Source organism: Lolium rigidum, chromosome 6 (assembly GCF_022539505.1).
Source record: "Lolium rigidum isolate FL_2022 chromosome 6, APGP_CSIRO_Lrig_0.1, whole genome shotgun sequence".
NCBI lineage: Eukaryota > Viridiplantae > Streptophyta > Magnoliopsida > Poales > Poaceae > Lolium > Lolium rigidum.
The window spans coordinates 37980260-38007251 of record NC_061513.1 but is presented as its reverse complement, the minus strand read 5'-3'; the positions used below and the strand labels follow the sequence as shown (position 1 = coordinate 38007251).

At 42.0% G+C, this 26992-nt stretch overlaps 1 protein-coding gene and 14 non-coding genes across 15 annotated transcripts; all 15 read right to left on the bottom strand.

Annotated features, from left to right (window-relative positions):
• Window positions 1–1826: 1826 nt before the first annotated feature.
• On the bottom strand, window positions 1827–4352 carry LOC124667602 (probable esterase PIR7A). Its single transcript, XM_047204861.1, has 3 exons — window positions 3868–4352; window positions 3651–3788; window positions 1827–2123 (listed from the first exon to the last, which is right to left on the bottom strand). The coding sequence occupies exons 1-3, from the start codon at window positions 4237–4239 to the stop codon at window positions 1836–1838; spliced, it is 798 nt and encodes a 265-aa protein (XP_047060817.1). The 5' UTR covers window positions 4240–4352; the 3' UTR covers window positions 1827–1835.
• A 7007-nt stretch (window positions 4353–11359) lies between these two features.
• Window positions 11360–11476, bottom strand: LOC124668709. Its single transcript, XR_006991805.1, has one exon. It is a non-coding gene; the product is annotated as a small nucleolar RNA SNORD14 (small nucleolar RNA).
• A 57-nt stretch (window positions 11477–11533) lies between these two features.
• LOC124668891 lies at window positions 11534–11674 on the bottom strand. Its single transcript, XR_006991958.1, has one exon. It is a non-coding gene; the product is annotated as a small nucleolar RNA snoR2/U65 (small nucleolar RNA).
• A 316-nt stretch (window positions 11675–11990) lies between these two features.
• On the bottom strand, window positions 11991–12111 carry LOC124668948. The gene has a single exon (XR_006992009.1). It is a non-coding gene; the product is annotated as a small nucleolar RNA SNORD14 (small nucleolar RNA).
• Window positions 12112–12166: 55 nt separating this feature from the next.
• On the bottom strand, window positions 12167–12303 carry LOC124668889. Its single transcript, XR_006991956.1, has one exon. It is a non-coding gene; the product is annotated as a small nucleolar RNA snoR2/U65 (small nucleolar RNA).
• A 43-nt stretch (window positions 12304–12346) lies between these two features.
• Window positions 12347–12526, bottom strand: LOC124668818. Its single transcript, XR_006991897.1, has one exon. It is a non-coding gene; the product is annotated as a small nucleolar RNA Z112 (small nucleolar RNA).
• An 84-nt stretch (window positions 12527–12610) lies between these two features.
• Window positions 12611–12702, bottom strand: LOC124668828. The gene has a single exon (XR_006991906.1). It is a non-coding gene; the product is annotated as a small nucleolar RNA Z152/R70/R12 (small nucleolar RNA).
• A 490-nt stretch (window positions 12703–13192) lies between these two features.
• Window positions 13193–13284, bottom strand: LOC124668781. Its single transcript, XR_006991864.1, has one exon. It is a non-coding gene; the product is annotated as a small nucleolar RNA snR60/Z15/Z230/Z193/J17 (small nucleolar RNA).
• Window positions 13285–13548: 264 nt separating this feature from the next.
• Window positions 13549–13628, bottom strand: LOC124668807. The gene has a single exon (XR_006991887.1). It is a non-coding gene; the product is annotated as a small nucleolar RNA Z43 (small nucleolar RNA).
• Window positions 13629–13665: 37 nt separating this feature from the next.
• On the bottom strand, window positions 13666–13758 carry LOC124668769. Its single transcript, XR_006991854.1, has one exon. It is a non-coding gene; the product is annotated as a small nucleolar RNA R38 (small nucleolar RNA).
• A 181-nt stretch (window positions 13759–13939) lies between these two features.
• Window positions 13940–14073, bottom strand: LOC124668881. The gene has a single exon (XR_006991949.1). It is a non-coding gene; the product is annotated as a small nucleolar RNA snoR80 (small nucleolar RNA).
• Window positions 14074–14136: 63 nt separating this feature from the next.
• On the bottom strand, window positions 14137–14230 carry LOC124668814. Its single transcript, XR_006991894.1, has one exon. It is a non-coding gene; the product is annotated as a small nucleolar RNA Z157/R69/R10 (small nucleolar RNA).
• A 348-nt stretch (window positions 14231–14578) lies between these two features.
• On the bottom strand, window positions 14579–14691 carry LOC124668880. The gene has a single exon (XR_006991948.1). It is a non-coding gene; the product is annotated as a small nucleolar RNA snoR100 (small nucleolar RNA).
• Window positions 14692–14859: 168 nt separating this feature from the next.
• On the bottom strand, window positions 14860–14939 carry LOC124668803. Its single transcript, XR_006991883.1, has one exon. It is a non-coding gene; the product is annotated as a small nucleolar RNA Z155 (small nucleolar RNA).
• A 101-nt stretch (window positions 14940–15040) lies between these two features.
• Window positions 15041–15132, bottom strand: LOC124668766. The gene has a single exon (XR_006991851.1). It is a non-coding gene; the product is annotated as a small nucleolar RNA R41 (small nucleolar RNA).
• Between the last annotated feature and the right edge of the window lie 11860 nt (window positions 15133–26992).

The following is a 26992-nucleotide window of genomic DNA, read 5'->3' as shown; positions in this document are numbered from 1 at the left end:
CCATAGCAGTCTCCTTGTTCGTTTTATTTTATTTGTGGCACACATTCTTGTGGTAGCACATGCCTAGTCAATCAGATCAATTGCCTTATCAGGAAACTGACGACCTACAAGAATCAAGAGATAAGACTTGTGAGTTTCCGTCGTACATTGTTCGTTACAATGCATGAAAGTGCCCTCTGAAAATTTGCAAAGTCATTCTAACAAAGGGCACTTTAGCTAAAAGAAACTGGCAAGGTAATATGAAGTGTTGTTTTTGTAATAAAGATGAAACAATTCAACACCTTGTTCTTCGGCCAAAATAGTTTGGTGAATTATTCATATGACCTTCTAATATATCACCTCCACCAACTAATATAATGAAATCGTTTGATAAGTTGCATGTGACTAATAAGAAGGATGAAGTTAAGATTTGAGTAGCTTATGCTTTAATTTAGGCTATACGGATCACACGGAATTATTTTTTATTTAACAAAACAAAAACTACATATTTTTGCAGGTTATTTTAGGCATTCAATCCGTATGTGGTCTAATCGCCATGAATATTAGGTGCAGCTATTTAAAATTGGTTGTAGGCTAGCGAGCTGTTAGTAAAATTGCTTGTTGATGTATCGGGCTCGTATTATGGCTTCTTTTTCTATTTACAAGTGGTTGATATATGTACTGAATCTTTTTGACACATGAACTATGAAAGATACCAATTATTGTTAACAAAATAATGTCCATATGGATCATTGATGGTCGGGATGCTTCCAAAAAAAAATTGTCGAAACTCTAGGAAGGTACTGGTTATCCACGCGCACAAAAAATTAAATGCAAATAAGTTCCTGCAACATATTCATACGGTATATATGGTCATAAATTTATCCGACCTAAAAACCAAATATATAAATTACTGATGATAGAGTATTTGATCGTAATCTACCGAACGTTACATGGAAGACTTGGTGATCCTCAACTGACCATGGTTGCTTTTGCCCTAAGATTGTGCTCTATATGTAAGTTGTACTTACTCAAAGTCATTTCCTATGGTGTACATGAGGCGGCTAAGGGCTCCTTTGATTCATAGGACTGTATAAGAATTGTGTAGGATTTAGATCCTATGAAAAAAATTCCTACACTGCTTGCTTGATTCATAGGAGCATATCCCATAGGAATTATTTCTGTAGAAATCTTGTAGTGCAAATCCTATAGAAAAAAACTTGAGATCATACATCTTGGTAAATTTCTTTGATACAATCGAACAGAACTTATCTTTCCATATGATTCAACTAGACATAACATCTCAATGCTATATTTTTTCTATTTATATATTTTTCCTATTCTTTGAATTAAAGGAGGCCTAAGGTTCCAGTGATAAAATCCGATCTAGATGCCGCTCCGAAAGATCTAAGCCGGCCGGCAGCACGATATATATACGGTACAGAATCCAATCTCTCATTCAATTTGAAAATGGAACCCCAATATCTTAAAATTCTCGGTCAATGAATACAAGGTATAGTACTTCCTCCAGTTCATACTAATTGACTCTAATATAGATGTATCTAGACATATTTTAGTTCTAGATACATCTATATTGAAGTCAATTAATATGAATCTATGTTGACCGTCGAGGCAACAATTCATTCTCAGCTATACTTGCCGGCGATCCTGAGCAGAACATCGCAGAGCTCCTTGGGTCTGGAGCACATGGCCATGTGGTCGGCTATGGCGATCTCCTCGGATTCCGTGCCGGGGCTCTGGTCCACCATATTTTAGTTCTAGATACATCTATATTAAAGTCAATTAATATGCGGAAAGTACCATGTGCACATGAGCGTCGAGGCAACAATTCATTCTCAGCTATACTTGCCGGCGATCCTGAGCAGAACATCGCAGAGCTCCTTGGGTCTGGAGCACATGGCCATGTGGTCGGCTCTGGCGATCTCCTCGGATTCCGTGCCGGGGCTCTGGTCCACCATCCAGCGCTGCATCTCCTCGGACATGCAAGCGTCAGCCTTGACTACCACAAACACCTTCTTCACTGACCCGTAGTTGGCCTCGGTGAGTAGCGTCTTGTCCTGCATGATAGGGTCGTCCACGAACTGTCTGCCTACTCTCATCAGCATAGTGGCCAGCGCCAGATCCTGCATAACCACCGTCAGCGTTGTTGATTAGTTTACAATTGTTTACTTAAAGTCGAATAGAATAAATTAATAAGTCGTCGCTGCTATGTATGTGCTGGGTACTGATTTTTGGATGTGTAGGTAAGGTGATATGGGAGTGAAGATTTGTGTGGTGGACGTAGTTCGTAGTTTCTAGATGTAGCCCTGAAGATTTAGCATAATTAATCTTCTGATGATGGAAGGATGTAGTTTCCAAAACCTGTCTTCTGAACGTTCTATAGATACAGCCATGAATATGATGATTTTTGGGGTTTTATCTAGCGCACTACATAGTTAGCTGGTAGTTTCGGAAAAAAATTGGGATGCATTTTTCTGAACTCTGGATGTAGTTCCGGTTTATCGAGTGCATTATTGCTGTTAGGTTCTGAACTTTTCCGGGATGAATATTCTGGATTTCGGGATATACTCGAGCTTGGGAATTGCATGTATTTTCTGTAACTTCTTAGTTTCTAAAGTATTTTTTAATGTAGTTTCTGAAGTTCACGGTTTAGTTTCACCTTGTTGTGTGTAGGTTTATAAATTGCTGTTAATTTGCGAACTTGTTTTGGATGTACCTTTTGAAGCCCAAGATGTAATTCCAGCTTGTTGCATGCACTTCATATAACTTGTTAATTTCTAACGTTTTCGGGATGTATACTCTGAAGTGCACGGTGTAGTTTCAGCCTGTTAATTGCATTTACTTTAGATAGCTTGTTGGTTTCTGAACTTTTTCCTAATGTAGTTTCTCAAGTCTGTCATGTAGTTTCAGTCGTAGTTCAAACTTTTTGAAATGTACATTGGTAGTTAAAATGCATGTGGCGTCCATAAAGCATTACTATTGCAAATGCAACTACTATTTTTTAGTATTTTCCTTCTAGATTTAGCCCGTGTACATTATATTAGATGCATCTTCCTTTTCTCTTATGTTCTAGCTTTTCAGCAAATGTATATTCTTGTCAACATTCCGTTTTCTTAGAAAGTACATAACATCTCACTATATTTTTTTAGAACCCGCAGAAGATTCGTGCATTATTTCATTAAGCTCGAAGAAGGAATACAACGAAAGTTACAAGTCCATCGAGGACCACTAACCCACCACGCGACCTACAAGTGGCACCAGAAACCCTATTCGACTCCTCTCACACGCCTGCCCACGTCTAACAATTGTCGCTATGTATTTTATTTCTACCATGAGAATTAAAGTAAACCGAAGATTAACTTTTTTATACTGTTACTCTAGAAACTGCAGCAAGACAACATTTTACGCAAATGGTTTGTACAACTCAGACTTTCCTTGCAATATTCATACAGTACAAAGCTCAGACGTGAGTATGGTGGAATTGTTTGTTAACTTTTTTTTAGCTTTTTGGAGCTATATAAACTGCTGATCTAGTTTGTAGGCATCTGGGGATAGAAAAGGGACGTTGGCTGGAGCTCACGCCACCTCGCCTAGCTGGGTGACGGACTATGCGTGTACTAAATCGGAAAATTCCAAATTTGGTTGATTACCTCGGCTGAGCTTCGCTCATACATTTTAGCTGCCAACAATTTGGGGCCAAGAACAACTGCAGCTCGAGGGCCTTGATCGGTGTTGAGAACCATCCTCTTGCTGTCCATGAAAAAATCGGGTTTGATCCGTCCCAAGATCTACCAAGATTCACCGAGAATTATCGTCATCACCATAATTATCACGACCAGTCATAATTTTGACTGCTCGATTGCTCACCTCCTCCAGGGTGAAACCCAGGCGCGTGCCGGCGCACGGCATGACGGCGGTCAGGAACACGGCCGCGGCGACTTTGCGCGGGAACCTCTCCGTGGCGAGCGCGACGCCGAGCCCGCCCATGCTGTGCCCGACCAGGACCAGCCTCTCGTCCTCGCCTGCGCCGGCCACGGCGTCGAGCAGCGGGCGCGAGTAGTCCTCGAAGGACGCCACCTCGTCCATGCGCGCCGGGTGCGCGCCGGACGCGGCGAGGTCGAGCGCCGTGACGCGGTGCCCCGCGGCGCGCAGCATCGGCACCAGCTTGTACCAGCACCAGGCGCCGTGGCAGAGGCCGTGGACCAGGATGAAGTGCTTGCCGCTGCTGCTCCCCTCCATTGAATTGCACCTCCGTCCTCCGATGAGGGATTGCGATGTCAGTGACTATACTCGGAGAACGACGCCACTGTCCTGTTTCTTGAAGTGGAGCGAGGGTTGGACACTGCACTGCAACAATGATGTAACAATACCTGACCGAGAACGTGGCAATCATACTCCTAGCCGATTTCCCTGGAGCATTATCTCCAGCAAGAAAAAACCAACCGAGATACGGCATGTGAGGAGTCCCGCTCTGATGCCGACACGTAAATCTTTTTCCTAGAAAATGGGCTCTGCCCATCTAGCTTTTATGAAAATAATAAGGATCTATTTGATTCACATGCCGGGAAAAATATAGAAACAAGAAAAATATAGGATTGCAATAATCCTACAGGAATTCATATCATCTAAAATTTGTTTGATTCCACCACAAAAACATCTAAGGATTTTCAACAAAATGATACGAATGGATGTTAGATTTTCAATTAAATATGTGCAAGGGATTGCGTAGAATTTTTTTTTAATGAAAATCAATCCTACAAATCAATCAGCCATCATAGGAAAAAATTATATTGAATTTAATCCTACAAATTTTCTTAGCAAATCCTTTGAATCAAGTAAGCAGCTAGTTAATCAAGATTTTTTATGCTAATGACGCAATGTTTGCACGGGTGCAGGGCGAAGCCAAGCCCAGGCAGCATATGGTATCAATCAATTAGGAAAGATCTCAAATGCATATGATACTAATTAATTAGGAAACAATATTCTTACTTCGTGAAGGCGGTATCAATCAACTACGAAATTTTATGAAATCATCGATCACACTAGAAAATCATTCCAGAAATCTGAGCGCGGCTTCACCGCCCATCACTTGTATGTCAGCCCCGCATGGTGACTTTGTCCCACCTTTCTCCAGAAAATACATGAGGTCAGATGCTTTGTCAAGAACATGTTGCCATTATAAAATTGCAGTGTGACTTCATGGCAAAATAAAAATTCTATATAAATTCTTATATTTCAGAGTTACTACAGGTTCAGGCAGTCCATCAGTGTTCATAACGTTTATGGCTTGGAGCATATCTCAGGTGTGATAAAGTGACCTCTCAATTTCTCTTCTTACTACCATGTCTTATTTTCATGATCAACATCACAATTGATTTAATGATTTTGTAATTTCTCTTTTGCAATGTCTATTTGATGATTGCGTTAAGATGCATTGTCTTGATATACATAGTTCGCTCTGAAAGCATGCTGCAGCTTGCAAAAAAAAAGTTTGGCTTATTTGCACTCCTAGGCTAATTTGATTGTATACCAAGTTTGTGGAATTAATGATGTCTTGAGCACAAAGTATTGTCGGTTGATAATGTTGTCCCAAATGAATTAACCTTATATATCATTTTGTTTAACTGAATCAACGTACTGATAATGTCCAAAGCACTTCTTAGACCTCACCTCATATCCTAAAAACTACAACATCCTCATCTGCCCATCGGCACACCAAAAAGATATCCTAGGATATTTTTTTCAGCACCACAGCACCCCATCTCCTTCCTTTTGCATCTCCTTGCACTTCAAAGCCTACTCTACTATACTTAACAACCTAGCATTGCGGGTCCAATCGGCAAGGGAGATGTGCAGACGACGAAGGGCATGGAATCGTGGATCGCAACAGCTAGGGACTCCTTGTCAGAAGAGAAGGTAACATGGTAACAAGGGAAGAAAAATAGATCAAGATCGGCAAAGAATAATGCAAAGCCTTTTGTTTGTTTTAATTCACTTTCCATGTCAACTCACATAAATAGGTCCTAGGCTATTTTTCAAGCCTAGGCTCAAATAGGGAGAGACGAATGATGGCCAGCACTAACAAGTTGAGTACAAAGCCTCTGTATCCTCAATGCACGCTTGTGATTGTTACTTTTCTGCCTCCTTGCAAAGAATTGTAGATAAATGTGATTGTTGATGCTTCTTGTCCACATAGTATGGTTATTTATGTTGTCTAGTTTATATTATTGTTGATGCAACATGTTGATGGACACTCCAAACTTAAGTTAGCTATTTTTTCTCGTACACATGCCAAAGCATGCGTTATTATATATTAGAAGAAAACTGTCGAGAAGATGGGAGCAAACAGGAGGTAGCAGTGCTACAAGAGAAAAAGAAAAGAAAGGAAAAAAAAACTATACAGGACTAACTTTGTTAGCTACTCTCTTTCACTTAGGGTTCAACATCGGGGGGCTAGCGTATAAGGGCATCTCCAGCGGCGCGACGCATTTTATTGTGTGCGCGTGTTCGTTTGCGTCGCACCGCGGACACTCAAATGACCATTCTTGTTCGCGCGTCCGTTTGCGTCTGGGTGGCTCCAGCGGGACGACGCATTTTTTGTACTTGCTTTTTTTTCTCTTTTCCATTTGGACATAGTTCCAAATATTGCATATTGGAACATTATTTTACACAAACTAATGCATAGTTTGGAACATGGTTTACACAAACTAATACATAGTCTGAACCATGGTTGACCCAAATAAAATAAAAACCAGTTGTGTTGATTTCCCTTTGTTCGCTGCCAAGAAAGAACATTCGAGCGCACACACAGTCACCCAAACTGGAAAATCCAACTTGGGACGGTGCCCTTGTTGGTTCTACCGAGGAAGAACAACCAGAAACCTACAATACTGGCTTCGTCTGGCCCGTAGCCATATTCGTTGCAAAGAAAGAACACTCTAAGTTCTAACTATCGGTGTCGGAGCCGGATTCGCTGGTGTGGTAGTGCCTGCGGCAGGCTGTGTCGTCAAACACCTTGACGATCATCTCGTCGTCCCCCTCTTAGAGGAAGGTGAGCTGGCAGCCGGGCTCGAGCGCGAGGTCGCGGGCGAACTTGTCCCACCCCGTGTGCAGGTACATCTTGCTTTGCCCGTCGAACAAGAACTCCACGGTCCACCGGCAGAAGTTGCAGCTGGCCTCCCGTAGCTGCAAGTGCGCCGGCTCCACGCCATCGACAAACTCGGCGAACTTGTCCGGAAGCCGCTTGATGCCGAGTGGGTCGTCGTCGATGCGGAGGAGGAACTCGAAGCAGCGGTCCTCATGCGAAGACGAGGAGGACACAAGCGACGGCGAGCGTGGGGCCGTAGCTGCTCCACCACGGTGGCCCCTCCCCCCGGCCCTGGGGGCGCCCAAGGCCGCGGCCCCGAACGCCTCGCCGGCCACCAGGACCCGCCATGGACTTCCTCGCGGGCCTGGCTGCGTCGCAGGAAGAGCTAGGCGGCACTGCGGTGGAGCTTGTGGCGGCTAGGGTTTCTTTTGGAGGAGTGGATGAGGAAGAAGAACACGCGCCCTCTTTATATAGGCCGGAGGTAGGCGATGGCCGCGGGACGCGTGGCGTCGCCATTAACGTGGTTGACAGAGGTAGGCTGCGGCCGCTCGGCAGCCGAGGCATCGCCATTAACGTGGCGCAGACTGCCGAAGCGACGCAGGGGCGCCAGTCGCTGGCGAGTTTGAGAAGACGCATCGACGCAGGGTCGTTGCCAGGCGGGCCCGACGAAACGTCCGACAGCGCAGCGTCCGTAGAGACGCATCTGAGACGCATATTTTGTGCCCAGTTTGCGTCGCCGCGAACGGCCCGATCACTTTGCGTCGTAACGGTGGTACCAGGCGCATTTCTCGACCCGGCGGACGAAACGTCGCTGTAAGAGCAAGATCTATATCCCTTGTTTTGTGTGTTTGTTAACAACACTCGAACAATTCTAACCGTTTGCAAGGTGTACGGTGCCCTCACCGGACACATTATGATCAGAAGACCGAAGCATAGTTCTTAGGCTTTCTGGTTTTGTATGTGTGTCGCGAGGTAACATGGTAGGAGAGGAAAATAGGAAAAAACTGTTTTAGCCATAGCGGTACTACCGGTACCAGGAGCGTTAGTACCGCTACCTCTACTGGTACCGCTCTGAGATACCGCTCTGAGGATTGCACATGAGATTGTCCCACAGAACAAGTTACGGTATCTTTACGGTACCTCGAGCGGTAGTATCGCCCGCAAGCGGTAGTACCGCCCACGTTACCGCTCAAGTACCGTAACACGTTACGACAGTACCGCTCTGGTACCGCTTCGGTACCGCTTTGGATCCAGTAAGGTCTGGACCCTATTGCGGTACCTCAAGCGGTACCGCGATCGGTAGTACCGCTATGTGTCCACGTGGACAAGTTCTGTGGGGATTCGAACTCATAGCGGTAGTACCGCTTCCCAAAAGCGGTAGTACCGCTTAGGCAAAAACAGCACATAACGGTTGGATTTGGACGGACCTATAAAAAGGCCCCTTCTTCTCCAGCTCGTTTTTAGCTCTTCTCTCTCCCTCTCCTCCATTGTTGCTGAGCTCAAACTTAGTGGATCTCCCTCCCTACCCAATCAATCTTGCTCATATTTTGAGGAGTGGTGGAGGAGACCCCGATCTATCGTTCTACCGAGAAATTTCACCAATTCGTGGTAGTCCTTAGTGGATCTTGGTGGTAGAGTTCCTATGGTGGAATCTTGGAAGAAGTGCATCCATGGAGGCTAGCTTGATGTTGTACTAGCCCCATGGGTTGTTGGGAGCCTCCTTGTGCTGTGGAGCTCGCCCCAACCTTGTGAAGGAATCACCGCCTCGACCGGTGCCTTAGTGGAGAAGGGGGAGCACCTTCGTGGAGCTCTCTCGAGGAAGAAGGTGAGGCCTTCCTTCGTGGTGTGGCCGTCTAGCCTCTTGTGTGAAGCTAGCACCTCCTCAACGCAGACATACTCCCTTTTGTGGGAGAAACTGCGGGAAACAAACCTCGCCTCGTCTCCGCGCCCTCCGGTTGTCCCGCTCCTTACTCTTATTATCTTGTGTGATTCTTTTGCTTGTTATACTTGTCTAGGATCATTGTAGGATCACCGCCCTCGCTAACGCTACATCTTTATCTTCCGTTGCACTATCCTACACCGCCCTCGCTAAAGCTATCACCTTTATCTTCCGTTGCACTAAAAATAGAAAAAGAATAAAACTTAACGTAGCACCCATTCAACCCCCCTGTTCGCTACGATCCATTCAGTCGCTCAGCTAGCTTACCTCCCTCAAGGATTGTGACGACCACATCATGCCTGTTGGATGCAATATTTTTGAAAATTGCATCTTTCCGAGCTTTACAAAGTCTCCAAATGATAATAAGGATAATGATCGACCTGGCACCCTTCTGAACTGTGTGTATTCGACATCGGGGCTCCATAATTATTTTTTAGTATATAATATTATCACAATATTACCGATGTTATTCTTAAATATTATCTTAATATATTAAGAAAGAAAGAAAATTATGGAGCCATGGCAGCGCATGTACATGCATCTTTTGACAAAGAAAGAAATTCTGGAGCGATGGACATTCCACTAGTTTCAATACAAAGCAAATAGTTTAAGGGTGTGTCTATATCTCAGTTGACTAAGATTTTCTTACGTCTCAATCAATTCAGACAAGTGCAACTGCAGTTTAAAGAAAAGTGCAACTTGGTCCAGTTGCACATTTCTAACAGAAAAGTGCAATTTCACTTTTTTAACAGAAATGTGTAACTCAAAGCACTTTTTTGCAAGTAACTTAGACTTAAGAAAATCTCAGTTGACTGAGACATGGCAAAACCGATAGTTTAAACTCACCACACAAATGCAGCCTAGAATCTGCAATCACAACAACTTACACATCTCACTTGCTGAACACTATTACAACACCAAATGCATCAAAAAACCAATACAAAGGTTCACATGTTTGGTAGCCCACATCAACTGAACAATGCTTCAAGGATGCATACTAGGTATTCTTTGCACACTATTATCGGGCTTTACAAACAAAGCTCAAAGTTCGTTCATGAGACGATAGAGATAGCAGGATCTTGCAAGCTGCAAGCAAAAGTGCTGTAACATTCCACCTATTTAGCGCTCTCATTCTCACCATCAAAAAAATCCATCTTTCCCCTTCGAGCTCTATATTGCCGGGAGCTGCTTCACCCAAAAGATCTATCTTGTTGCGCCTCATATTTTTTGGTCAGCAACAGTTGGTCAGCAACAGTAGACAGGGACAAGCCTTATTAGCAGTATGGTTCAGCTAGCAAGGCAAAACGAAATATCAATTTGCATTCCACTTCTGCAAAGCTAATTTTGCGATGTCATCATTCCATTAGTCAAAACAACCAATGGCAAACCCAAAAGCTTCCAGAAGACTCCAAAACTTCAAACAAAATCAATAGAGAGAATAACAAAATGCAATGGTTGCACCGGAAATTCAATTCGGCTCCCTATACGAAAAAATTATATTTCGAGTTGTCGAAAAATTTTGACAAAAATTCTACGTGTACATCTCCATAATATATGAGCATTCGTCAAGTTTCATGAAAAATCAATATTTTTTGTGGTCTATGTAAAAAAGAGAAAATTTATCTTGTAAAAAACATTATTTTTAGCACTGAGTTTTGTCTTTTTTACACACGTCACATGCCAAGTCTATTTTTTATGAAACAACTTTGTGAGCCCACAATTTTTCGTTTCAATTTTTTGGAAATTCAAAATTTGTGTAAGATGAATTTTAAAATAGAGGGAGCATATGCTCCCATGTTCCAAAACACCACTCCCACCACCATCAAGTAAAATGAACAAGGCTAGAGGGGCGCTAGGTCCACCCATGAAAACATCACTCTAGGTTACCTAGATAGGACATGCTCAGTGGTAAAGGTAAGGCAGCTTACGACTAATGCCACCGATGACAAAACCTAACTAGCTACTAGACTGGTTTCTGAATGTTGTTTCAGCACAATTCTAGGCTTTTAATCCATTTGGCATTACTATAGAAGTATGTTAAAGGAATAATCATCCAAGGAATTAACTGGCAGCCAATCGTGGGCATACCTAGGTATCAAGACCAAATATAAACGTTATCCATCCACAAGATGTGCAACAAACTAGCAGCAATATGTTTTGAAAATCAAACCTTGTTCTATCATCACGCCACGAATTGAATAACCACCACCTCCTTGTATCATCAATTATAATGACAAAGAAAGCCATTTCTGGACAATCAATGCAACAAAGGCAGAAATATGCCAATTCAAAAGACAAATATCAAACTAAAGAGTACGTTAAAAATGGAGATAAGGATCAGACATCCAAGGAAGGAATAAGCAGCACTAGTTGTCAAGCCTGTCTGGACGAAAGCTCTTACGCAGCAACTGCGAATGTTTCAGAAACAAGCCTCTTTTCTATCTCGCCAAGAATTGAGTTGCCCACATCCAAATCAAATGCAAGAGTTGCTAGCCCACTAAAGATTGTAGTGTAATCACAAAAAAACGGCTCTGCGTAACCATAGATTTCCAGCCACAGGTTCCTATCAAATGTGAAAGAACTTCCTCTCGGCACAATGTAGCATCTCCGGTCAAGGCTTGTGGCTACCAGAGACGTGGCATCGGGCCCAAATAAAGAGCAACCAAATACAAGAAAACTGGGAAATTCCACAACAGTTTAAAATCAAGCAGGAGTGAAAGCTGTACCATCCAGGACCATGAGGTTATGATCAAGGATGGACAATTACAATCGCAAAGAAGCAGCTGCTGCTACAGTGACATACAACAATTCAGAACCATGAGGTACCATAAGACATACACAACCTAAGCCTGTGGGATGAAAATTACACACATTGGTCTGGTAAAAATGTCAAAGAATCAAGCATCCGATTAAGTCTAAATTATAAATGGCAAACAAATAAAAACTAAACAGGAAAAATTAGAATGGCTCAGACATCCAAGGAAGGAATTAGCAGCACTAGCTCTCAAGCCTGGCTGGGCGAAAGCTCTTAGGCGGCAACTGCGAATGTTTTGAGAAACAAGCCTTAGTTCTATCATCATCACCAACAAGTGAGTTGCCCACATCCAAATCAAATGCAAGAATTGCTAGCTTACAGATTGTGGTGTAATCACAAAAAACGGCTCTGTGTAACCATAGATTTGCAGCCACAGGTTCCTATCAAATGTGAAACTTCCTCTTGGCACAATGTAGCATCTCCGGTCAATGCTTGTGGCTACCAGAGACGTGGCATCGGGCCAAAATAAGAGCAACCAAATATTAAGATAGAAAACATCCAAGAAATCCCTCAGAGACCCGTTTAAAATCACACACACAGCTGAATCAAGCCAGAGCAAATGGTATCCCATCCTAGACCAAACCACAGAGGTTATGATAAAGGATGGACACTTACAACGGCAGAGAAGCAGCTGCTGTTTACAGTGTCATACGGCACTTCCTGGTCAAGAGCTCTTCACTGAGACAAACTATAACAAAGATAAAGGAAAGTAAATGAAGCAACAATCAAACAGCATAGATGGAATTGGGAGGAATAGATGAATCAAGGCAATGCTCAGTGGAAAGAGAAGTCGATTTTGGTTTGTAGGATCACGGTGACAATTGCCACCACTCAAAAACCTAAATGAATCATCATCGCATCATGAATCATAAAAAACAAATCAAACGGATGGAAGAGAAAAACATAGAGGCTCCAGTGTGTAATGATCAATCAGCTGTGAACAAGCTGGCCTCCCCAAAATCCACTATGATCCTATTGGACCTCAAACATCACCAGCCAGCCTACATAGCATCTCCAGATAGTAAATGTGACTGCCTAAGAAATGGCAACAGATAATCCTAATATTTGATTTAGAGTTACAAGAGACACTACAATAGGCAGCATTCAACATGACATTAAATCCTACAATTTCAAAACCCAAAACATGGCAAACTTGCAAAGATACTTAATCTGCAAAATTGTTTTTAGCAGATTTTATATTGGTAAAGAGGGAGAATTATTTCTTTATTAGATCAAGTTGTCAAAAATATTTAAAATAGAGCAATGACAAACATAATTTGGAGAAAAATTTCAACAGCTGCAAAGCAGACAGTTATATAGTTTGACACAGATTTTTATCAGCATTGGCAGTAAAGGTCATCAGCTAGGAGCGAAAGACTATTTGTTCAAGTAATCACAGTGAGATCATCTGAACTATGCACTTGTAATCATCATCTAACCTTATATGCCAATAAGCCAATTTACTCCACAAAGCTAATATGGTTTAGAATAGCAAACGAAAGGGGTGGCAACTCAGCATGACAAAACAACTTCATCAAACACATCTATTTTATAACACATTACCAGAAACATTAATAAATCAAAGACCTCACCAAACATCAGGCTTCCACAAGACAATTGAGACATATGCTTGTCAATAGATCTAGTTTATTTTTAATCAATAGCAACAAATCGTTAAATACAATGAAAACAAAATATATACATATAGGACTCAGAATTTGGGTAGTCGGCAAGGCAAACAAATGCCAGTTACGACGAACGAGACCAAATATCAATCATCCCAGTCCTGTATACTGGAGTCAAAACAACAGAGTGCAATGAGGTAAATGTGTCAGATTATAAAGCATACTCAGCACCCTTCCGAAGAAGTAAGACAGGGATAACTGTATTTTACTTGTGATATCATCATCCACATATATTCAATAAAATAAGGTTCAGACTGAAATCAGTAGCACAGAATTTTGAAGCATCTATCAGGTATTCCTATGAAACATTTAAAGAACTGATGACAGTCACTAGAGCCAACACTTTCACTTTCAAAGTTCAATCTAATTTATTTTACATACAGAACTGAACCTAATAGTCAAAATAAACATTTAATTATATGTGGCGTTTCCAAGATCAGCTGGCACAATGAAAGCCACCAATCAGGATATACCACACATCAACGAATCGGATGTCGCATCCGAGCCATTACACCATGAGGAACTTAAATCATCCTCAGGAATTGGTAATGGACGCATGAGACCTTACAGACAAGGTCGATCAAATCTAAAACAAACTGATTTGGTAAATCCTTGAGCTCAGACAGCCAAGGGTTTGTCTTCAAATACTACTGAAGTGGTAGTATCAGAAACTCTAGTCCACAATGTATCATCACCGCTCCAAAACCATAATCAGACAATACAAACAGGGACAAAGGAAGATACAATAGACCAATAACAGATTGGTCGATAATATCTGTTTTCAAATACTACTGAAAACAACCAGATTATTTCCCACGTTGCCCATGCACTTTCCGTGTGTAAAGTATTTTCTAGCTTTTCTTCCTATACCGCATAAAAATAACAGAATCTGACTGCTGTCCCAATTAGCTAGAGTACTCGTACCTTTGATCCTACATGAAATTTATATCAATCCATCGCCGCTGCTAGCGGACGACAATCACAGCCTCCAGAAAAAGGCAGGACCGTGGGTTGTGCAAACCCTGCAGAATGTTTAATATGGGATGAATAAGCAATGTGTGTCAAATCCAGGCCCGCGAGATCAAAGCCCGAAAGCGTCAGGGCGAGCAGACATGCAGACCAAGTTCAGTCACTCTCCGTGAACATTACCATGCTTCCTTCCTCTTCACATCCAGAGCATCGGCTTGTTGTGCACGGACGGCATTAGTAACCAGATAAAACGGGACATTCTGGCACGAAGTCTCTTCAGATTAGGATTTTGCATCACCAATAATAGAAGAGGTGGAAGATTCAGAGAAACAGGAGAAAAGATCAGTGCACCAAAGATTTCAGGAGTTGATCAGATAATTGTAGTCTGTAATTTTAGTCAACACTAAATTTAATTTTCAGTGAAAGGTTATCATCACATCAACTCGACAAATATTGCGATTTTTCGTCTGTAAATCAAAGGCAAAAAAGAAGGAAGGAAATTTACGGAAACATCTAGCAACAGAGAGCAGAAATTGCAGAGATCTTAGAAGGCTCAGACAAATAAATTGGTTTCTCTGCAGAGGGATCGAGATCCTTCAGAAAATAGGTAGGTATTTTTCATCATCACAGCCTCAGATTAGATCTAACAAAGCAGGCAGAACAAAACCAAAAAAGAACGGAAGAAAATCGAACGAGCGGAAGATTTCATGATGGATGGAAAATCGCCGCGCCCTGCGAACCTGAGGATGATTTGCACAGGAGACGGTAGGCGGCGAGAAGAGGGAGGAGAGCGTCTCGTATATAACGGGGCTGGTGTGCTAGGGTTTCCGGAAGCAACATAATCTCAGCTTGTTGGGTTCTTATTGGACCGGCCAAGTTAGGATATTGGGCCTGACTTTTTACAACGTTGGGCTGGGCCAGTTTGAAGGCTCGACCTAATAGCGCGCCAGCCCAGGAGCGGAACTCAACGGCTACTCCATCGACACACAATGGAAGGAGAGACACCGCCGCCGCCGGACAAGTAATTTGGATCGGAGTGAGTATAAAACATCATTCAAAAGGATTAACAGCTGAAAGATGCCTTAGCTTTTTTATCACATTGACCACTGTGTTTTCTTGCCCAGAAATATTGTCGCAAACCAATCAAGCTTGGAATTTTAGTTTCATGTTCCTTAATTATAATCATGGTGTGACTTTTTACAGCCTACTTTTTAACAAGGAACCTCAAACTTGTATGAGATTGCTTAATCGATCATATACCCTTTTTTTCTCGAACACAAGTGTTAGCTTTTACGCTGGTACTCTTGGATTATGCATGATTTGTGATTTAGATATCGCAATGAAAATTTCCTTTTATATGACATTGGTAGTCCAGCTAACAGTGGCTAATCCCATTTTATATTTGTGTTGCATTTCTCATTCTGTAAATCAGAGTTTTGTTGACTATAAGGCGGAACATGTTCGCCTGGACTATGAAGGCATTTATTTTTTAACTGTTGTAGTTTGTGAAAATATTACTTGACCAAATTCTTCACTTTGACTTACGGCAGGGGCGTACGCAGAAGGGTGGGCAGGTGGGCCATGGACCACCCTGAATTTTTAGAAAACATTTTATATTTAGTCGTTTGAGCAATTTTTTATCACACATGAGCAGTAAAAAATAGAAATTAGAGGTGTGTGTCAACCCCGTGGTATTTTTGTGCATCCGCCACTACTTAGGGGTGCACATCACATTTAATAATCGGTGTGCTCTCCACTTGCCTTGTTATTTCATTCGTATTTTGATGCTTAACGTGGGAAAACAAATATCTTCTAGTGCTTAATTACCTCTATCCTGATGCTCTGTTTTGTCTGAAACAGTGATGCCACAATTTGCGTAAAACCCTGGGTCAAATCCAATTTTTGCTTCACAAAGGCAAATAATTCTTACCCACTGAGTGTTAATTTGTATGATAGGGGCAGTCAGAGATGTGTGAGCTATATTTTCAGTTTGATGGAGCAAAATTTGTTTAGAATACATTACATGGGTCAGACATAAGGTTTCTGAATTTGTTGTCCATCATGGAGGAAGAGGGATATGGAATGTGTGATTCCTTATATTATGTTAAAAATGAAGGAGTGGGACTGAGTGGATTAGAGCTAGTAGACAACAATTATAAGGTAGATGAAATGCTACTGAAATATGCAAGTACAAAGAAACTAGTGCTCACTGTGATGAGGGACATTAGAGCTAGTAGACAACAATTATAAGGTACATGAAATGCTACTGAAATATGCAAGTACAAAGAAACTAGTGCTCACTATGATGAGGGACAGTAGGAACAGAGCAATTGTTTTATTACCATTGAAGAGAAAACATGGAACCACTATTGATCTTGATCCACAGGAAGAAGAGCCTATTACACACCCATTTCTGAGCCAAGACAGTGGCTTCTGTGATGATTGGCAGTCACAACTGGATGATCACAATCTTTATCAGATGCACACGCGTCAGAAGGAGAAACATATAATGGATATAGAGACATCTATGGCAGAAGAACAATAAGAGGGATCTGAAGATGAGCTAGTTAGTTGGCTATATCCATGCAAATTTGACCCAGTAGCTGCAAACAAGATGAGAAGAGCTGAGGAAGAGGAAATGCAATAGATAATTGCTGCTAAGAAGAAGAGGAAGCTAGATCCAATGCTCCATTGTTAGGGGGAAAGTGATGTGGAGGCCATTTATGACAATGAAACTCAGTCTGAGGATATTCCAGCAATTACAACAGTGAAGAAGCAAGTGAAGAGGCCTTGTTCAACATTGAGGACACATTCTCAAGTAGAGGCAGAAGTTATTCAAGATTGGGTTCCTTCTGATGATGAGGGTGTTCAGAGATTTCTGAAAGAAGAAGATGATGATGGGTATGAGGCATTGCCTTTTGTCTTAGCAAGAGGGAGAAAGAGCAGAGCAAAGAAGGCCAAGGAGAGGGTATGGTATGATGATACTAGAGAGAATCCAGAGCAACAATTCATGGCGGGACTTTGTTCCAAAGATGTGTACCAATTTAGGCAAGCATTGGCTAGACTCCACATTGTGCAGGTTAAAATTTCCATTAGCACAGAAATACACCTGATAGGATCATTGTTTGGTGCAAGGAGAAGGAGAAAAAAGATGGAGATAATGTGAAGGAGAAAACGTGGGATTGTCCATTTTATATGACAGCTGCCAAGATAGAAAATGAGTCTACTTTTTTGCATCAAGAAAATGCAGTTGAAGCACACCTGCCCAACAAAACCAGCTAGCGCGCACCTAGGTTAATGCAAAGTGGCTTAGCACTGCATATGTTGATGAATACAAATCAAACATATCAGCGTGCACTTGCATCACTACTTTGCAAGATAAATCACATAAACACTTTGGAGTGGATGTTCCAAAGAAGATGGCTTACACGACAAGAACTAAGGCAATTGAGATGGTCATGGGGGGTCACTGATACGTCTCCAACGTACATATAATTTCTGACGTTCCATGCTTGTTTTATGGCAATACTTACATGTTTTGCTTGCACTTTATGATGATTTCATGCGTTTTCCGGAACTAACCTATTAACAAGATGCCACAGTGCCAGTTCCTGTTTTCTGCTGTTTTTGGTTCTAGAAAGGCTGTTCGGGCAACATTCTCGGAATTGGACGAAATCAACGCCAAAGATCTTATTTTTCATGGGAGGCTCCAGAACACCGAAGGAGAGTCGGAGGAGAGCCAGGGGGCCACCACACACGTGGTCGCGCGGCCCCAGGCCTGGCCGCGCCGGCCTAGTGGGAGGCCACCCTGTCAGCCCTCCTGCGCCGCCTCTTCGCCTATTTAAGTCCTTTCGACCTAAAAACGCAGTACCGATTGACGAAACTCCAGAAAGACTCCAGGGGCGCCGCCGCCATCGCGAAACTCCAATCCGGGGACGAAGTCTCGTTCCGGCACCCTGCCGGGATGGGGAAGTGCCCCCGGAAGCCATCTCCATCGACGCCACCGCCTCCATCATGCTCCGTGAGTAGTTCCCCCATGGACTACGGGTTCTAGCTGTAGCTAGTTGGTATACTCTCCCCCATGTACTTCAATACAATGATCTCATGAGCTGCCTTACATGATTGAGATTCATCTGATGTAATCGGTGTTGTGTTTGTTGGGATCCGATGGATTGTTACGTTATGATTGTCTATCTACAAAGTTTGTGAAGTTATTGTTGCTGCAATCTTGTTATGTTTAATACTTGTCACTAGGGTCCGAGTGGCATGATCTTAGATTTGAGCTCTATAATTATTGCTTAGATTGTATCTACAAGTTGTATGCACATGTCTATGTCCGGAACCAAAGGCCCCAAAGTGACAGAAATTGGGACAACTGGAGGGGAAGGCTTAGATATGAGGATCACATGTTCACGGAGTGTTAATGCTTTGCTCCGGTGCTCTATTAAAAGGAGTACCTTAATTTCCAGTAGATTCCCTAGAGGCCCGGCCGCCACCGGCTGGTAGGACAAAAGATGTTGTACAAGTTTCTCATTGCGAGCACGTATGACTATATATGGGAAACATGCCTACATGATTAATAGACTTGATATTCTGTCTTAATGCTATTTCAATCCTATCAATTGCCCAACTGTAATTTGTTCACTGATACGTCTCCAACGTATCGATAATTTCTTATGTTCCATGCTACTTTATTGATGATACCTACATGTTTTATGCACATTATATGTCATATTTATGCATTTTCTGGAACTAACCTATTAACAAGATGCCGAAGAGCCAGTTGTTGTTTTCTCGCTGTTTTTGGTTTCGAAATCCTAGTAAGGAAATATTCTCGGAATTGGACGAAATCTTCGCCCGGGGTCCTATTTTTGCACGGAGCTTCCGGAAGACGGAAGAGGGAAGGAAGTGGGGCCACGAGGTGGCCACACCATAGGGCGGCGCGGCCCAGGCCCCGGCCGCGCCGGCCCGTGGTGTGGGCCCCTCGCGCCGCCTCTTGACCTGCCCTTTCGCCTACTTAAAGCCCCCGTCGCGAAACCCCCGCACCGAGAGCCACGATACGGAAAACCTTCCAGAGACGCCGCCGCCGCGAATCCCATCTCGGGGGATTCAGGAGATCGCCTCCGGCACCCTGCCGGAGAGGGGATTCATCTCCCGGAGGACTCTTCATCGCCATGATCGCCTCCGGAGTGATGAGTGAGTAGTTCACCCCTGGACCATGGGTCCATAGCAGTAGCTAGATGGTCGTCTTCTCCTTGTTGTGCTTCATTGTTGGATCTTGTGAGCTGCCTAACATGATCAAGATCATCTATCTGTAATTCTATATGTTGTGTTTGTCGGGATCCAATGGATAGAGAATACTATGTTATGGTGATTATCAATCTATTGTTTATGTGTTGTTTATGATCTTGCATGCTCTCCGTTATTAGTAGAGGCTCGGCCAAGTTTTTGCTCTTAACTCCAAGAGGGGGTATTTATGCTCGATAGTGGGTTCATGCCTTCATTGACACCGGGACGATGTGATGAAAGTTCTAAGGTTGTGATGTGCTGTTGCCACTAGGGATAAAACATTGATTCTATGTCTAAGGATGTAGTTGTCGATTACATTACGCACCATACTTAATGCAATTGTCCGTTGCTTAGCAACTTAATACCGAATGGGGTTCGGATGATAACCTGAAGGTGGACTTTTTAGGCATAGATGCAGTTGGATGGCGGTCTATGTACTTTGTCGTAATGCCCAATTAAATCTCACTATATTTATCATATCATGTACATGCATTGTTATGCCTTTCTCTATTTGTCAATTGCCCGACCGTAATTTGTTCACCCAACATGCTTTTATCTTATGGGAGAGACACCTCTAGTGAACCGTGGACCCCGGTCCTATTCTTTACATAGCATACAATCTATCGCAATTGTGTTTTACTATTTTCTTGCAAACAATCATCTTCCACTCGATACGTTTAATCCTTTGTTACAGCAAGCCGGTGAGATTGACAACCTCACTGTTTCGTTGGGGCAAAGTACTTGGGTTGTGTTGTGCAGGTTCCACGTTGGCGCCGGAATCCCTGTTGTTGCGCCGCATCACATTTCGCCACCATCAACCTTCAACGTGCTTCTTGGCTCCTACTGGTCCGATTAAACCTTGGTTTCTTTCGAGGGAAAACTTGCTATCGTGCGCATCATACCTTCCTCTTGGGGTTCCCAACGAACGTGTGAGTTACACGCCATCAAGCTCTTTTTCCGGCGCCGTTGCCGGGAGATCAAGACACGCTCGCAAGGGGAGTTTCCACTTCTCAATCTCTTTACTTTGTTTTTGTCTTGCTTTATTTTATTTACTACTTTGTTTGCTGCACCTAAACAAAACACACAAAAAAATTAGTTGCTAGTTTTACTTTATTTACTGTCTTGCTCTCCATATTAAAAACACAAAAAAATTAGTTACTTGTCTTTACTTTATTCGCCTAGTTTACTTTTTGCTTATTGCATCATGTTTCCTTTTAATTTTACCACAAAAGACATACCGGTAGGACGTGGGTCCATAGTTGGGAGAAATAATATAGAAGAATTTTTCAATCATGTTAGTATTATCGAAGATTTTGAAGATAGACACTTGGTAGAACTTGCACCTACCTATGAAATTGCTGCTCGTCTGCTTTAGTTCGCATGTTGGAAACTAAATTTGTTAATCTCAATCCTATAATCCAACACATGTTTCTTACACTCGGTGATATGGAAGAAGGGGAAAAGAAAGATTTTGTTCTAGAAACTCTTCTTAGAGAATTTGGGGGATTAGCAAGAGAGGCTAGAAAGGTTTTTGCTAAATTTAATATGCTAGGTTCTCATACTAATTTTGTTGGTCTCCTTGAAAAAATGGACATAGATAGAATAAGATACACTAATAATATTAATGATGGTGGGGAGATCAAAGCACCAATACCATGTAAACTCCTAGCTATGAATGATGCACTAGAAAATAACTATGCTTGGCTTGTTCCTGAAAATTTGTTCGATGAGAGTAGCAAGCCTAAGACTAATGAAAAGGGAGACGCTAAAACTTATATATCAAATATACTATGCTTGGTTGAGAAAACTCCCAACACCCCTGGTAATGATGTTGATGTCTCATCTCTTGATAATACTTGATTTGCACTTTCTGCGCCTAGCTGAAAGGCGTTAAAGAAAAGCGCTTATGGGAGACAACCCATGTTTTTACTACAGCAATTTTTTGTTTTGTTGAGTCTTGGAAGTTGTTTACTACTGTAGCAACCTCTCCTTACCATGTTTTTGTGCCAAGTAAAGTTTCTATGTCAAAGTTGATGTTATATTTGGGATCGCTGCGCAGAAACAGCATTGCTGTCTGTCACGAATCTGGGCACAGGCCTCTGTAGAAAATTCGAAAAAATCTGCCAATTTACGAGCGTGATCCTCAGATATGTACGCAACTTTCATTAGTTTTGAGTTTTTCCATTTGAGCAAGTCTGGTGCCATCTTTAAATTCGTCTTTACGGACTGTTCTGTTTTTGACAGATTCTGCCTTTTATTTCGCATTGCCTCTTTTGCTATGTTGGATTTATTTCTTTGATCCATTAATGTCTAGTAGCTTTATGCAATGTCCAGAAGTGTAAAGAATGATTGTGTCACCTCTGAATGTGTGAATTATTAATTGTGCACTAACCCTCTAATGAGTTTGCTTGAAGTTTGGTGTGAAGGAAGTTTTCAAGGGTCAAGAGAGGAGAATGATATACTATGATCAAGAGGAGTGAAAGCTCTAAGCTTGGGGATGCCCCCATGGTTCACCCCTGCATATTTTAAGAAGACTCAAGCGTCTAAGCTTGGGGATGCCCAAGGCATCCCCTTCTTCATCGACAACATCATCGAGTTCCTCCCCGAAACTATATTTTTATTCAGTCACATCTTGTGTTCTTTACTTGGAGCGTCGGTTTGTTTTTGTTTTTGTTTTGTTTGAATAAAATGGATCCTAGAATTCACTTTGTGGGAGAGAGACACGCTCCGCTGTTGCATATGGACAAATATGTCCTTAGGCTTTACTCATAATGTTCAAGGCGAAGTTTCTTCTTCGTTAAATTGTTATATGGTTGGAATTGGAAAATGCTACATGTAGTAATTCTAAAATGTCTTGGATAATGTGATACTTGGCAATTGTTGTGCTCATGTTTAAGCTCTTGCATCATATGCTTTGTACCCATTAATGAAGAAATACATAGAGCTTGCTAAAATCTGATTTGCATATTTTGTCTCTCTAAGGTCTAGATAATTTCTAGTATTGAGTTTTGAACAACAAGGAAGACGGTGTAGAGTCTTATAATGTTTACAATATGTCTTTTATGTGAGTTTTGCTGCACCGGTTCATCCTTGAGTTTGCTTCAAATAACCTTGCTAGCCTAAACCTTGTATCGAGAGGGAATACTTCTCATGCATCCAAAATCCTTGAGCCAACTACTATGCCATTTGTGTCCACCATACCTACCTACTACATGGTATTTCTCCGCCATTCCAAAGTAAATTGCTTGAGTGCTACCTTTAAAATTCCATCATTCACCTTTGCAATATATAGCTCATGGGACAAAATAGCCTTAAAAACTATCGTAGTATTGAATATGTACTTATGCACTTTATATTTTATTAAGTTGCTTGTTGTGCGATAACCATGCTTCGGGGAACGCCATCAACTATTGTTGAATATCATGTGAGTTGCTATGCATGTCCGTCTTGTCCGAAGGATCTATCATTTTAGTGATTGGAGCATGCAAAATTGTTAGAGAAGAACATTGGGCCGCTAACTAAAGCCATGAATCATGGTTGAAGTTTCAGTTTTGGACATATATCCTCAATCTCATATGAGAATAATAAGTGTTGCTACATGCTTATGCATTTAAGAGGAGTCCATTATTTGTTGTCCATGTTGTCCCGGTATGGATGTCTAAGTTGAGAATAATCAAAAGCGAGAAATCCAAAATGCGAGCATTCTCCTTAGACCTTTGTACGAAGCGGCATGGAGGTACCCCTTTGTGACACTTGGTTGAAACATGGCATGCAAAGATCCGGTAGTCCAAGCTAAGTAGGACGAGGTGCGGACACTATTAGTATACTATGCATGAGGCTTGCAACTTGTAAGATATAATTTACATAACTCATATGCTTTATTACTACCGTTGACAAAATTGTTTCATGTTTTCAAAATAAAAGCTCTAGCACAAATACAGCAATCGATGCTTTCCTCTTTGAAGGACCATTCTTTTACTTTTATTGTTGAGTCGGCTTACCTATCTCCCTCCACCTTAAGAAGCAAACACTTGTGTGAACTGTGCATTGATTCCTACATACTTGCATATTGCACTTGTTATATTACTTTATGTTGACAATATCCATGAGATATACATGTTATAAGTTGAAAGCAACCGCTGAAACTTAATCTTCCTTTGTGTTGCTTCAACACCTTTACTTTGATTTATTGCTTTATGAGTTAACTCTTATGCAAGACTTATTGATGCTTGTCTTGAAGCACTATTCATGAAAAGTCTTTGCTATATGATTCACTTGTTTACTCATGTCATTACCTTTGTTTTGATCGCTGCATTCATTACATATGTTTACAAATAGTATGATCAAGATTATAATGGCATGTCACTTCAGAAATTATCTTTGTTATCGTTTTACTCGCTCGGGACGAGCGGAACTAAGCTTGGGATGCTGATACGTCTCCAACGTATCGATAATTTCTTATGTTCCATGCTACTTTATTGATGATACCTACATGTTTTATGCACATTATATGTCATATTTATGCATTTTCCGGAACTAACCTATTAACAAGATGCCGAAGAGCCGGTTGATGTTTTCTGCTGTTTTTGGTTTCGAAATCCTAGTAAGGAAATATTCTCGGAATTGGACGAAATCTTCGCCCGGGGTCCTATTTTTGCACGGAGCTTCCGAAGACCGAAGAGGGAAGGAAGTGGGGCCACGAGGTGGCCACACCATAGAGGCGGCGCGGCCCGGGCCCCGGCCGCGCCGGCCTGTTGTGTGGGCCCCTCGCGCCGCCTCTTGACCTGCCCTTCCGCCTACTTAAAGCCCCGTCGCGAAACCCCCGATGCCGAGAGCCACGATACGGAAAACCTTCCGGAGACGCCGCCGCCGCGAATCCCATCTCGGGGGATTCGGGAGATCGCCTCCGGCACCTGCCGGAGAGGGGATTCATCTCCCGGAGGACTCTTCATCGCCATGATCGCCTCCGGAGTGATGAGTGAGTAGTTCACCCCTGGACCATGGGTCCATAGCAGTAGCTAGATGGTCGTCTTCTCCTTGTTGTGCTTCATTGTTGGATCTTGTGAGCTGCCTAACATGATCAAGATCATCTATCCGTAATTCTATATGTTGTGTTTGTCGGGATCCGATGGATAGAGAATACTATGTTATGGTGATTATCAATCTATTGTTTATGTGTTGTTTATGATCTTGCATGCTCTCCGTTATTAGTAGAGGCTCGGCCAAGTTTTTGCTCTTAACTCCAAGAGGGGTATTTATGCTCGATAGTGGGTTCATGCCTTCATTGACACACGGGACGAGTGACGGAAAGTTCTAAGGTTGTGATGTGCTTGTTGCCACTAGGGATAAAACATTGATTCTATGTCTAAGGATGTAGTTGTCGATTACATTACGCACCATACTTAATGCAATTGTCTGTTGCTTAGCAACTTAATACTCGAATGGGGTTCGGATGATAACTCGAAGGTGGACTTTTTAGGCATAGATGCGGTTGGATGGCGGTCTATGTACTTTGTCGTAATGCCCAATTAAATCTCACTATATTTATCATATCATGTACATGCATTGTTATGCCCTTCTCTATTTGTCAATTGCCCGACTGTAATTTGTTCACCCAACATGCTTTTATCTTATGGGAGAGACACCTCTAGTGAACTGTGGACCCCGGTCCTATTCTTTACATAGCATACAATCTACTGCAATTATGTTTTACTATTTTCTTGCAAACAATCATCTTCCACTCGATACGTTTAATCCTTTGTTACAGCAAGCCGGTGAGATTGACAACCTCACTGTTTCGTTGGGGCAAAGTACTTGGGTTGTGTTGTGCAGGTTCCACGTTGGCGCCGGAATCCCTGTTGTTGCGCCGCATCACATTTCGCCACCATCAACCTTCAACGTGCTTCTTGGCTCCTACTGGTTCGATTAAACCTTGGTTTCTTTCTGAGGGAAAACTTGCTACTGTGCGCATCATACCTTCCTCTTGGGGTTCCCAACGAACGTGTGAGTTACACGCCATCATTCACCCAACACTTGTTATTTGAGAGTTACCACTAGTGTAGATAGCTGGGAACCCCGGTCCATCTCGCATCATCATATACTCGTTCTACATGTCATTGGAAGTAGTATCAAATATTTTCTGGTGCCATTGCTCTCATATTGCTATTACTCGCTGCGTGTTCTATCGTTACTACTCGCTCTCATATTACTGCTACTTTCACGTCACCCCTGTTGCTAGTGCTTTTCCAGGTGAAGCTGAATTGACAACTCAGTTGTTAAGGCTTATAAGTATTCTTTACCTCCCCTTGTGTCGAATCAATAAATTTGGGTTTTACTTCCCTCGAAGACTGTTGCGATCCCCTATACTTGTGGGTCATCAAGACTATTTTCTGGCGCCGTTGCCGGGGAGGCATAGCTCTACTCATAAGTTCACCTGGGAAGTACACTCAACCTCTCTCTCCACTTTTATTTTATTTTGTCTTGCTAGTTTATTTCTGTCTAGTTTATTTGTGCTTAGTTTATTTCTGTCTAGTTTTATTTTGCTTAGTTACTTTTGCTTAGTTTCTTTTTGTCTTGTTTTATTTTCCCTATATACCCGAAAATCCATAAAAATTTGAAAACAAAAAAATTAAAAACTGCTGTTATGGGAGAACCAACAACCTACTTTGAGCTTATAGAATGTTATAATAATTATAGAGAATCAAGAACTGGTAAAATAATGAGTGCTATGATAGAAAAATTGAATACAATGGCTAGAATCTTGCTTAGACGCCATGATATAAACTGGTTGCTCTCAACATGATACTAAACATCTTAAATTTCAATGTGGCTTTAGTGAGGAATTTTTAATTAAGAACTATAATCGGAATTGCTATATTCATTATGGGTTCGAAGAGGTAGAACAATTTGTCTTATTTATGGGAGCCTCCGAGATAGAATCCTTCATGGTTGAGAATTATGAAACTTGTGCTATTTGTAAGGACCTTAAAGATTATGTCTCTACTATCCTTAATTCTTGCATAGAATGCTACAGGTAGGAATCCTTATATCCTTGATTGTAAAGAGAGACGCATTAATGCACAAGAATGCACTCACAATCTGCAGGAACTCGTGGAAGAAGAAATTGATGAACACTGAAAGCTCATTGGATGAAAAAGAGGAGGAAATTGATGAACCTGAAAGCTCATTGGATGAAAAAGAAGAGGAGA

Bases quoted from the DNA above. Each gene is read 5' to 3' on its own strand.
- LOC124667602 (XM_047204861.1), bottom strand. From the start codon at position 4,239: ATGGAGGGGAGCAGCAGCGGCAAGCACTTCATCCTGGTCCACGGCCTC. The intron at 3,789-3,867 runs GTGAGCAATCGA...GAATCTTGGTAG, and splicing joins TGGGTTTCACCCTGGAGGAG to ATCTTGGGACGGATCAAACC. The intron at 2,124-3,650 runs GTAATCAACCAA...GTGGTTATGCAG, and splicing joins ATGAGCGAAGCTCAGCCGAG to GATCTGGCGCTGGCCACTAT.